Source organism: Dendropsophus ebraccatus, chromosome 10, assembly GCF_027789765.1.
Source record: "Dendropsophus ebraccatus isolate aDenEbr1 chromosome 10, aDenEbr1.pat, whole genome shotgun sequence".
Taxonomy (NCBI): domain Eukaryota; kingdom Metazoa; phylum Chordata; class Amphibia; order Anura; family Hylidae; genus Dendropsophus; species Dendropsophus ebraccatus.
Genome location: NC_091463.1, coordinates 81,345,124 through 81,358,616, shown reverse-complemented (window position 1 = coordinate 81,358,616; position 13,493 = coordinate 81,345,124). Strand labels below are relative to the sequence as shown.

The 13,493-nt window shown below is 40.8% G+C and overlaps 1 protein-coding gene across 1 annotated transcript; it reads right to left on the bottom strand.

The window, feature by feature from the left end:
* Nucleotides 1-301: 301 nt before the first annotated feature.
* On the bottom strand, nt 302-10,370 carry LOC138803047 (probable G-protein coupled receptor 34). Its single transcript, XM_069986873.1, has 3 exons — nt 10,316-10,370; nt 6,141-6,333; nt 302-2,184 (listed from the first exon to the last, which is right to left on the bottom strand). Exon 3 carries the CDS (start codon nt 2,179-2,181, stop codon nt 1,117-1,119), a length of 1,065 nt encoding a protein of 354 aa, XP_069842974.1. The 5' UTR covers nt 2,182-2,184; nt 6,141-6,333; nt 10,316-10,370; the 3' UTR covers nt 302-1,116.
* Between the last annotated feature and the right edge of the window lie 3,123 nt (nt 10,371-13,493).

Below are 13,493 nucleotides of genomic sequence, written 5' to 3'. Positions count from 1 at the left end.
GAGGACTACTTTTTGTCTATGTTATTCAGGAGGAAATCCCTGGATCAGCTGCACAGAACAACGTAAGTGATACATCATTCTGTTCAGCTTCTCTGTAACTAGTTTATACTGCCCTGAGATAGGACACCATAATCCTATTGACAGAGTACTTTCCTTAAGGAGAGATTTAAAAATTTTCCTGAACTTCAACTTTGATGGCCTATCCTCGATATCTAAACACCAAGATGCTGACACCTGGCACCGCTGCAGATCAGCTCTTTGGCGGAGCAATGGTTCTGGCAATGGTTCTTATTCATTGGGCAGTGGCCATGCTGGATTACCACTGAAGTGAATGGAAGCTATGCTGCAGTAACCTGGCACAGCCACTACCCAAAAAAGAGCCATCTGCTACTGACCATGTTCTTTGTACATATGCTGGAGCCATAGCTCTGACAAACAGCTGATTAGCAGACAGGGGCGTAACCACCACCGTAGCATCAGGGGGCCCGGTGGCCCACTCCTACAATGTGCTGGGCCCCCTGAGCCATCAACATTTGCAGCATCTGGTGGCTGAGCAGGCCTCCTGGGTGCTGCAAATGTCCCTTTACCTGCAAGCGCTCCTGCCACGCAAGGTTAGGACTACACCCGATGGCTTTGTGGTCAGTCGGGGGAGGGGTGGCCAATCAAAAGTTTGCTATGGGGCCCAGCTGTTTCTAGTTACACCCCTGTTGGTGGCCTAAATTGATGGGCTATACTGAGAATCGGCCATCAGTGTAAAAAGGCCCCTTTAGCTCCTTTAGTCCCACGACCAAGCTTTCTTTGCTAGCCAGCCAGCTCCTCCCCTGTACTAACAGGGGAAAAGAACCCTGACACAACTGTCTAGTAGGTTACTCTTCCTTCTGGAGAAGTTTCGGTCATGGCTTCTTAAAGGGGACAAGCAATGATTTGCAGGAATATGACCTCCAAGACGTATCTAAATTCATATGGTACAACAAAGCGAGAGGTCCTTCCAGTGCACAGGGATAACAAGTGACATTGCATAAATCTGTGTTCCCTTTCATACACCACGCAGGGTCTTTACGCTAGGAGAACAGGTGCTACTGTAGGCACAGGCTGTAGACATTGCAGAGTCCGGCTTCACATTTCAGTAACAGATCTGTTCCCGTTTGACGCTCTGTCCTGATTGTTCATAATGAGTTTGAGCTTTCCCTGAATGGTGCAAATTACGACTCTTTTGAAGCTGTCAGACAAGAAGAAATAGATCACAGGGTCCAGGCAGCTGTTGAGTGTAGATAAACAGAGCACTAACTCATTAGTGATATGCAAAGTCTGTTTCCAGGCCAGGCTGGGGATGACATCTATCTGGGCCAGGACATAGGGCACGCGTACTAAGTGATATGGGACAAAGCAGACAATGAAGATGATCAGGACTACGAAGGACTTCTTCATTGCCCGGTTACTATTCCTTTTCGTCTGGGGCTGGTTCTTCATCAGAGACGCTCTGTGGAGTTTGGCAGAAATCTGGGCGTAAAAATAGACAAAAAGAAAAAGCAGAACAAAGAAAGCAATGACTGCAGTCAGGTTGATGGCTGCTGACACAGTTCCCTTCTTCTTGAAGTGGAAGCACTTTTGACCGCAAGGTTCATCTCCTTTGTTTTCGAATAAGAAAGGGACTATGCAGACCACATTGATGGCCCAGACTATATGAGCCGCCCTAGAGCTCCCTTGGACGCTGTGGATTTTGTACTGCTGTAAAGGTCTAATTATTTTAAGGTATCGGTCCATACTGATGAGGCTGAGGAACATGATACTTGCATACATGTTTAAGTAAAAGAAGGCCCCTATGATATGGCACAGGAGCAAGGGACCATTATTGTTCTGATATGCAATACGGAAAGGTAAGCATAGGCCTAAGAGGAGATCGGCTATGGCAAGGTTCCTCATGTATACTGTCATGGATGTACATCTTTGGGAATTCGTCCAGAAGACAAACAGAGCCAAAATGTTGCTCATGAGGCAGAGTCCACAAACACAGGAATAGAGCACAGGAAGCATCCAGGACAAGACCCCATCTTGGATATCACAACCGCTGAATGGAGGGGATGAAGTTACATTGAGATGAAGAGCGAGAGGACCAGAAGTCTCCAGAGTCCATGTGTTTGTAGTCAAGTCACTCGGGGTTGAGTATGGAAGAAGATCCATTATCTGTGAACAGAGATGGAAAATGTTAGAAATCTGACATTGGAGGACAGATCTTCATAAAATTGTAGAATATTGTTGAGTGACGATTATGTATTCTACAATGTAACATTTTACAGATGACATTGTCTTTGCCTCCAGTATCATGTACTATTCTTGGAATATTCAGATGCTATATACATGTATAGCATACAATACGTGCCACAAAACAGAGCTACTACTAGAATAGAAAGCCCTGTCATACTGAAAAGAATGAGCAATGAGAAACCCATACATGACCATTCACTGTACACATGATAGAAAGAAAGAAGGTCCATGGACTTGCATTAGGAAATCTTTGTTTTAGTGATCAGTCATAGTGTGAACACTCAGACCTCGACTGATCAAACCTTTTAACATGTCTCTAGGATATGTCAAAAAATTTTAAAACGACATAGCCAATAAGTTTACTGTACATATTTTGCTCAATCTACTGCAAGTTTTATAAAATTCCAGCATTTTCCCAGAAAATAAGTCATTAAACCATGCAACCCATTGAGAAACAAGGAGCAGCTTGGACATGTCATGCCTGCTGAAAAAGATGTTTTACATAGGAAGTGGTAGAAACATATGAAAGTGATACAAACCAGTATATCTATGGCAATAACATGACTTTAGTTTGTATTTCAGAAAAAGGTCTGATGATGCAATGGGGATTTCCACTTTACATCATATTCTGGTGAGTCTGGTGGAAACCTGACACAGGTAGTTGCTGCATCCTGTTGTGAATGTTATATATCTCAGGTTGTGTATATAGTCCCTTCAAAGTACCCCAAAGATCCAATAAATTCCAATATTCTAGCAACTAAAAAAAACTAATATGTTTCTAGGTCTGTGAAAAACCACAAAAAAAGCAATAGTCACCTACCATGCTCCCTCGCTGGCCCCCTACAGCTCCTGCTCAACTCCCAATCTCATGTCTTCTATTTTCTTAGACAAGAGTCCGGAGCAGGCCAAGATGGGACACCACTGGGGCCAGTAATGGGCAGGTCCTGCATCCAACTCTTGTCTCGAAAGCAAAAGGAAGACATGAGATTGGAAGACTGACAGGAGCTGTTGGGATCCAGCAGGGGAGTAGGGTAGGTAAGTATTGCTTTTCTTTTCTATGGCTCCAGCAAAATATGATTATTTTTTTTTTAACTTCTGAAATACCCCTTTAATGTATTTTTGTAGGTGATGTCTTCAAAACTGAACACAGTATTCTAGATATCCATCGCTATATGCAGTATGAGTATAAATTCCACTGCATGGAGGGTGTGCTGGCTGTTATGACCTTATATAATTGGGCTCGCTATCAGCCGACAAAAGAGGAACCAGTTGATGATGATGGTAGCAAAGTGCCACATAAATAGTCAGCATGGTAGTCAAGCCTTGTTATAGCCTCAGTAAATGAGCACCAATCTAAGAGACTGACACTATTAGTGTCAGGATATCTAATAGAGTCTCAAAAGAAGAAATCCTATTGAGGGTAGTTACATCATTGTATAAAGTTCATGTCACCCATCACCACCACTCATGCTACTTCAGGAGTGGATGGAACCCAGTACTTACATATTACGGCTCAGCTCCACTTCCCAGATCAGTAGCACTTAGGGAACCTTGCGTTCTTCATTCATTTGTAAATGCATCCCATGAGAGTGTCACCTAGTAAAACCCCCTTGTAAACATAAACCAGCTCTTGAAGTGTACAAGGTCCCACAGAACTACCACCGCCCCATGAATGTGAGTAATGTGGTTATTTGTTTTCCAACTAAAACCCAATATTGTTACACCAATAAGTTTGTTCTGTAGGAAGCTATGGTGGGCAAACTGGCCGCGTCTACTCAACAGATGTAGGACCTGCTATGGGAACCAGTCTTTACAAGAGTTACAAGAAAAGGGTCACAACAGCTGCAACCTTTATACGTGCGTGTAAAGCTCCTGGTCAAACATAGTGTCTTCTGAGCAAGCAAACAAGACTGAGCAAACACAATGCCGAGGTTGAATGGTGGGCCAGGGGCTGTAAGGGGCTTTATAGTGTCCTTACAGGAGGATCACTTTCATTAGTTTACATATCTATAGTCCATAGTGATTTAGTGTATAGCTACCACCAGTGTTTAGGAAATCCAGTCTTCTGTCCGTCATGGCAGGAATGGACCCCAGTCCAGATTAAGGCATGCTTTTGTATGAGTAGGAAGGAGGAGGGTAATTTGTACTAGAAGTTGTTATAAAAGGTATAAATTGTCCACACAGTATATGTCTCTAAGAATAGTACCTCATTGATATGAGTCCGCTCTTTGTACACTGCTGTTCAATATGTGGATGCTCTATATTTAAAGACAGAAATGGGAAAACATAGCAACTTCCTTCCAAAAACAGCGCCACACCTGTTCTGAGGTTGTATGCGGTATTACAACTCCATTCACTTACTTAAAACACACTAAGGACAAGAATGGCGCTGTTTCTGGAAGAAAGTGGCCACGTTTTCCTCATCCTGGATAACCCATCGAATGGGTAACACTATAGCATCATTAGAATAAGAAAACCAATCAATCAATTAGAAGTGAGTGGCGGAGGAGCACATGCTGCGTGGTTTATTCCTCTATGTAGTGGTTAAACATTAATAGGTCATTCATAAAGGGTATGAAATTGACTATTGATTAAATGCAAATATATTATTGATCATCACTGCGAGCTGAAAGCTGGCACTCGAGTAGGCAATATGTATGTATGTCTATTGTTTATATAGTGCACTAATGCCAAGCCATGGAAAGCTGCAGGGACTATAGACTCTGAATGAAGCAGAAATGTACTAATATCTTTCTTACTGCAAAACTAGCTATGTATTTTATATTGTCATCTATTTATCTATCATTTAACTCTATATCTATTAGATAATCCATCTCATATCCATCCATCTATTGATCTATCTATATCTCTCCATCCATCAATCTTTTATCTTGCTCTATCTCAGATCTGCCTATCTCTATCTATCTATCTAATTATCTATCTATCTATCTATCTATCTATCTATCTATCTATCTATCTCCTATCCATTTATTATCTATCTATCTATCTATCTATCTATCTATCTCCTATCTATCTATCTATCTATCTATCTATCTATCTCCTATCTATCTATCTATCTATCTATCTATCTATCTATCTATCTATCTAGAGCAGAGTAGCAGCCACACATCCAAATCCAGAGCAATGGGTGCTGTGCAGTGAAAGTCCTTTGGTGTAGGATCCCCAATGTAGAAAACGGCAAGAGTCTGCAGCACACCGGAGTAAAGGTGAATAGTGTTTATTCCATCATCAAAGTACATACAACGTTTCGATTCAATTCAGAATCATTATAAAGCAGGCTTGATAATGATTCTGGATTGAATCGAAACGTTGTATGTACCTTGATGATGGAATAAACACTATTCACCTTTACTCCGGTGTGCTGCAGACTCTTGCCGTTTTCTATCTATCTATCTATCTATCTATCTATCTATCTATCTATCTATCTATCTCCTATCATTTATCTATCTCCTATCTATCTCCTATCTATCTCCTATCTATCTCCTATCTATCTATCATCTATCTATCTCCTATCTATCTATCTATCTATCTATCTATCTATCTATCTATCTATCTATCTCCTATTATCTATCTATCTCCTATCTATCGATTGATCGATCGATCTATCGATCTATCTATCTATTATTTATCTATCATCTATCTATATATCTATCTACTATCTATAATCTGTCAATCTCTCTCTCTCTCTCTCTCTCTCTCTCTCTCTCTCTGTATCTAAGTATCTCCATTCTTACAGATAACTTTCTCACAAACTTTCTTTACTACTGTGCAGCATTAAGTAAAACAAATGATACAAAACACACAGTAGAAGTATGAGAGATATAGCAGAAGTCAGTGTATTAAGGTTGGCTTACCACTGAGGGTGATCCCAGGCTGCTCCTCACCCTGACATCTTCTCACAGATGACTGGAAGCCTATAGTGGGCACCCCCCTCTTCACCTGCTCTCCTCCATCTGACTGCTCTCTGCTCTGCTCTCCTTATGTCATGATGATGGGAGTGGTTATCAGAGTCTTCCCCCCTTCTGGTTTCACAGCCTCAGACCTGCCCTGTGCACAATGGAGCAATGACAGATGCAGCTGACAAGTGACAAACACTGTAAGAGCATATACTATATATTACCTCTATACTGAAGACTGATGGGGATATACTATATATTACCTACATACTGAAGACTGATGGGGATATACTATATATTACCTCTATACTGAAGACTGATGGGGATATACTATATATTACCTCCATACTAAAGACTGATGGGGATATAATATATATTACCTCCATATTGAAGACTGATGGGGATATACTATATATTACCTACACACTGAAGACTGATGGGGATATACTATATATTACCTACACACTGAAGACTGATGGGGATATACTATATATTACCTACACACTGAAGACTGATGGGGATATACTATATATTACCTCTATACTGAAGACTGATGGGGATATACTATATATTACCTCCATACTAAAGACTGATGGGGATATAATATATATTACCTCCATATTGAAGACTGATGGGGATATACTATATATTACCTCCATAGTGAAGACTGATGGGGATATACTGTATATTACCTCCATACTGAAGACTGATGGGGATATACTATATATTACCTCCATATTGAAGACTGATGGGGATATACTATATATTACCTCCATACTGAAGACTGATGGGGATATAATATATATTACCTCCATAGTGAAGACTGATGGGGATATACTATATATTACCTCTATACTGAAGACTGATGGGGATATACTATATATTACCTCTATACTGAAGACAGATGGGGATATACTATATATTACCTCCATACTGAAGACTGATCGGGATATACTATATACTGAAGACTGATGGGGATATACTATGTATTACCTCCATACTGAAGACTGATGGGGATATACTATATATTACCTCTATACTGAAGACTGATGGGGATATACTATATATTACCTCCATACTGAAGACTGATGGGGATATACTATATATTACCTCCATACTGAAGACTGATGGGGATATACTATATATTACCTCCATACTGAAGACTGATGGGGATATACTATATATTACCTCCATACTGAAGACTGATCGGGATATACTATATATTATCTCTATACTGAAGACTGATGGGGATATACTATATATTACCTCCATACTGAAGACTGATGGGGATATACTATATATTACCTCCATACTGAAGACTGATGGGGATATACTATATATTACCTCCATACTGAAGACTGATGGGGATATGACATGTGTGCACTGAAGCATGTATATCAGTATAGGGAGAGCAAGAGGTCTGGAAATCTTTGAAGAAGACAGCAAATATAGTATTTATCTATCATTGTTTCTTATCCATTTATCTCATGTCAATCGATGTCACATAACTAGTTCTGGAGTATCTACTCTGGTACTTTATTATCAATTACCATTATCACTAAATATCTATCAATCAATATCATGTATTATCTATCTATCTATCTATCCGATATCTATCTATCCGATATCTATCTATCTATCTATCTATCTATCTATCTATCTATCTATCCGATATCTATCTATCTATCTATCTATCTATCTATCTATCTATCTATCTATCTATTTATCTATCTCCTATCTATCTATCTATCTATCTATGGGTCCATTTACACAGAAAGATTATCTGACAGATTATCTGACAAAGATTTGAAGCCAAAGCCAGGAACAGACTATAAACAGAGATGAGGTCATAAAGGAAAGCCTGGGATTTCTGCTCTTTTCAAATCCATGCCTGGCTTTGGCTTCAAATCTTTGGCAGATAATCTTTCTGTGTAAATGGACCCTATCTCCTATCTATCTATCTATCTATCTATCTATCTTCCATAGCATGTTTCTGTGAGAGAACTGAAACGTTGCATCCTGTGTTTTTGCACATTTTTGTAATAAACCACCACCTTTTTTCACCTTATGCTGGAGTGCTTTGGATTTTCGTGTGATACTTGGGGATCCCCCCTGCCAAGGGATTTGCATCCAACTGCACCCGCTGCACTTCTTTGTCTGTCTATCTATCTATCTATCTATCTATCTATCTATCTATCTATCTATCTATCTATCTGTCACTTTATTATCTATCTGGCTAGCAATCATTATGATCTCTTCCTCTATATTGATCTTACATAGCTGACTCATATATATTGTGTCTATCTACCTGCTTAATATATACCATCCTCTCCATCTACATTTGGTAACATACTATACGGTGAGTCTGTCAGTGACTGGAAATAATCTTTCCTTCCTGTGTTGTTTTACAAAGCGAAGAGTTAGTTAAATTAGATGTTTCCTCTTCCCCCTCTGAGCCCCATAAAGCAGCTGAGGCATGGTGATGCTTCTGGGGGCTGTCAGACCCTCCTAAGCCTCCTATTGCACAAGTAATAAATCAAGATGACTAGTTGTAGAGCAGTCTCCCATTTACCATTGTGTATAGGGAAATAACTGAGCCAACCACATATTATAGGGGGATTGGCATTTTCTCTATCAGTCATTATATCATTTAATAAAATATACCTGTCATTTAAAATAAAAAATAAGACCCTGCCTAGTTTTGTTAAAATTATTGGGGGGGGGGGGACTATATTAGCCACTATGAGAGGGCTGACTACTATGTGGGGCACTCTTGGGGGATGACTACTATGTGGGCACTATAAGAGGGCTGACTACTATGTGGGGCACTCTTGGGGGATGACTACTATGTGGGGCACTCTTGGGGGATGACTACTATGTGGGGCACTCTTGGGGGATGACTACTATGGGGGGCACTATTGGGGGATGACTACTATGTGGGGCACCATTGGGGGGCTTATTTTACTACTATATGAGGAATTATTGGGGGGGCTGACTACTATGTGGGGCACTTGGGGGATGACTACTATGTGGGACACTCTTGAGGGTTGACTACTATGTGGGGCACTTTTGGGGGGATGTCTACTATGTGGGGCACCATTGGGGGGCTTATTTTTCTACTATATGATGAATTATTGGGGGGCTGACTACTATGTGGGGCACTTTTGGGGGGCAGACTACTGTGTGGGGCACCATTGAGGGGCTTACTTTACTACTATATGAGGAATTATTGGTGGGGCTGACTACTATGTGGGGCGCCAATAGAGGGGCTGATTTGACTACTATATAAGGAATTATTGGGGGGCTGACTACTATGTGGGATGCCATTGAGGGGGCTGATTTGACTACTATATGAGGAATTATTGGGGGGCTAACTATTATGTGGGACGCCATTGGGGGGGGGGCTGATTTGACTACTATATGAGGAATTATTGGGGGGGCTGACTACTATGTGGGACGCCATTGGGGGGCGGGGCTGATTTGATTACTATATGAGGAAATATTAGGGGAGCTGACTACTATGTGAGGAATTATTGGGGGGCTGACTACTATATAGGGCACCATTAGAGGGGCTTACTACCATAGGGGGCACCATTGAAGATACTGCGTACTATATGGGGCATTATTGAGGGGGGGGGGTGACTACTATATGGGGCTGACTATTGTATAGGGCACTATGGAAGCCATGCAGAATTGCCAGCTGCTCCAGGTAAGGAGCATACCACAATTAGCCGCTCCCTAACAGCCACCTGACTAAACGGACAGCCATTTCTCTGCCACAGCCTTCTGTGCAGTAAAATGGTTATTAGTAATATACGCAGATGGCTGCTGGGGAGAGAGGTTAATTGTAGACGTGGGAGCTTAATTGTCTCTTAAACTTTCCTTCACCTCTGCCTTCCTATGCTATACTTGTCATGCCATAGCAATTCACCATATAATTTATCATACTGCACAGCGCCTGGAGACGCATGTCGCTCTGATGGTGCCAGGAACGCAAACATTACCCCTCTATGCCATACCTACTAGGGTCTTCTGGTACTTCCACACTCCATACACTGGACTCAAATATGCACATAGGCTGAATACATTCTGTTTCATATACACATATAAGAAATAAAATATGAAATACATACAATATAATAAATAAAATGTGAAATAACGTCTCCTTTCTGTACCCTCCCTTTAAGTCATAGATAGGGGGAGATTTATCTAACATGATGTAAAGTGAAACTGGCTCAGTTGCCCCTAGCAACCAATCAGATTCCACCTTTCGTTTTCCAAAGGGTCTGTGAGGAATGAAAGGTGGAATCTGATTGGTTGCTAGGGGCAACTGAGCCAGTTTCACTTTACAGCATGTTTGATAAATCTCCCCCAATGTCTGTGACTTCAGTCTCAAGGACCAAATTCCAGACAGACATTGATCAGTATAAGGATAATGATATACATATTCATTGATCCTCTACAATAGGGACAGCTCAATTCCTGACACTATTATTGATATGAGGAGTCTCCTCTGTTCTGCTCCACATCTGGTTACATTGAAAATGAGATGCAGTTTTACAGCCGAATACTGGTATAGATCTGTGACCATCTGTCTTTCCTTCAGCCTGTGGGTCGTCTGCAGCCCATAAGGCCGTAACAGTGCAGGGGTTGTCCTGGCTGCAATTATTTTATATTGGCACCAATCAATTTATTGTATGAAGCCAATGGACTGGAAGATAGTCTGTGCTGCCTTAGGCTATGTTCACACTACGTATATTTTTGCAAAACTATGGCCGTTGTTGCAGATTGCAACAACAGCCGTGAATAATACGAAAATATACGTTACACGTTGCTACCTATGGAATCCCGGCCGGAGTGTATACACATAGGGGGAGATTTAAAACTGGCTCAGTTGCCCCTAGCAACCAATCAGATTCCACCTTTCATTCCTCACAGACTCTTTGGAAAATGAAAGGTGGAATCTGATTGGTTGCTAGGGGCAACTGAGCCAGTTTCACTTTACACCATGTTTGATAAATCTCCCCCATAGTGTACACTCCGGCCGCGATCCCTAGCCTATTCATTGAAGTGGAGTGAGCGGCTCCTGCCGCACGTCCAATTGTGTGCAGTGGGGAGTTCTGATGCGGGCGCATGGGTCTTCCCTATGTAATAAAAACCACATGGGCACACATGTACCCTACTTATTCACTTTTCTTAGAGTCAATAATTACCTAGAATGGCAAGAGGACGACTCGCTAGCTTCCATAGATGTGGAGGGTTTATATACCCGCATCCCGTGACATCACAAAGGGGTGCTGGCGGTAAGGGATGCCCTGAATGGTGCCGACAAGACTGAACAATGATTTACTACTCATCCTTACTAACAATACCTTCGCTGTCGTATGTATAATATGAAAATTCTAAATCAATCACAAAGTTATGTGCACTGTAGTGACTTCTACCTCAAATACAAGCACACAATACTGATTTTCAGTAACAAATCTATCTTTATTGTTAAAGGGGTTATCCAGCGCTACAAAAACATGGCCACTTTTCCCCCTACTGTTGTCTCCAGTTCAGGTGCGGTTTGCAATTAATCTCCATTTACTTCAATGGAACTGAGTTTCAAAACCCCACCCAAACTGGAGACAACAGTAGAGGGAAAGTGGCCATGTTTTTGTAGCGCTGGATAATCCCTTTAACATTAAAAAAAACATATATTAAAACGGAGGGAAACCATACATAATATATGTATACCCTCCAGGATTGCCACTATCTTTTTAATGTATGGTTTCCCTCCGTTTTAATATATGTTATTTTTAATGTTAACAATACAGATAGATTTGTTACTTAAACTCAGTATTGTGTGGTTGTATCTTTGCTATTGGTAGATGATAGAATCTGTCCCCAACCTCTGTGGTATAGCTTGTCGTAAACCGTTAGTTTCTTATCATAGAGGGGAAAATTCTTGGAGATTGGTTATCTGGCAGTATAACTAGCACTGCAAATTTTGCAAGTATAATTAATAAATTAAAACTTGCTTTCTTCCACAAACAGCGCCACTTGTCTTTAGTTTGTGGTACTGCAGCTCAGTTCCATTAAAGTGATTGGAGCCAGGATGTAGTACCACATATAGCCTGAGGACAGATGTGGTGCTGTTATCGGTACTATGTTTTTCTAATACTGAATATCCCCTTTTAAGATGTGACAGGCGAGTAGTTGCATGATCTCAGCTGCATAGGTTCCTAGGTATGTGAGAATGCGGCCTTACAGACAGGCTGTCTATTACGTACCTTATTGGTTTTGGTATTCAGTGGGGAATCTCTATAGGGATAAGGGTCCTATTACACGGAGCGATTTTTAACGATTAACGACTAACGATAAACGATAGCAAACAAGATTGTTAACTGTTAACCTAAAATCGTTCGCCATATTACACAGAACGATTAGTTAGTTATGATCGTTACTATGATCGTTTGCTCCATCTGATCCCAGGAAAACAATGAACAATGTGCAATTACACTAAACGATTAGTGAACAAATGCGGAACTTGAGCGAACGAATGTGGAATTACAGCGAACGATTAGCGAACGATTAACAATAATTTTAGGTTCAGATCTAAATCAACGATCAACCACATACGAATGATTTTTCAATCGTTGCCTGCAATTACACAGAACGATTATCATTTAAATTCGAACAGTATAACGATTTTTTGCACGATAATCGCCCCGTGTAATAGGGCCCTAAGTCACTCAATACTTACACTCTAATCTCTTTAGTTCATAGGACTTGAGTCTAGAAAAACTACAGAGCAGACTCAGCTGTCACTTGCACCTGTCCTTACGTCTATTCTCCTATAAGGCTGACTACACCCTGTCCTTTGTATCACTGTATTGTTGCAGTTGTGTTTTTTGACAGTAAGGTATATCTGGTTTGTCATGATATATCACCATATAGCCTATATAACCTCTGAGATAGTGGAATATCCTATGCCCCTCCTCCCCCCCCCCCCCCCCCCCCCCCCACACAACAAAAAATAAAATTGCCCCTTTTGCCATTTTTTATTTAAAAATGCAAAAAACAACAAAAAAACACCCATTAATTTGGTATAACCACATCCAGAATTGGCCAATCTACTAAAATAGATCCCATTGATCTAGAAAACTGATCCGACACAGTGAAGAGATGATAAAAGCCAGAATTGAGGATTTTTCATTTCCTCAAAAATAGAATAAAAGTGGCCAAATAATATCCAATCTACACTGGACTGAAACAAAAAAAAAAAAAGAAGGTCACATTACAAAAAATAAGCCCCAGACAGGCCCG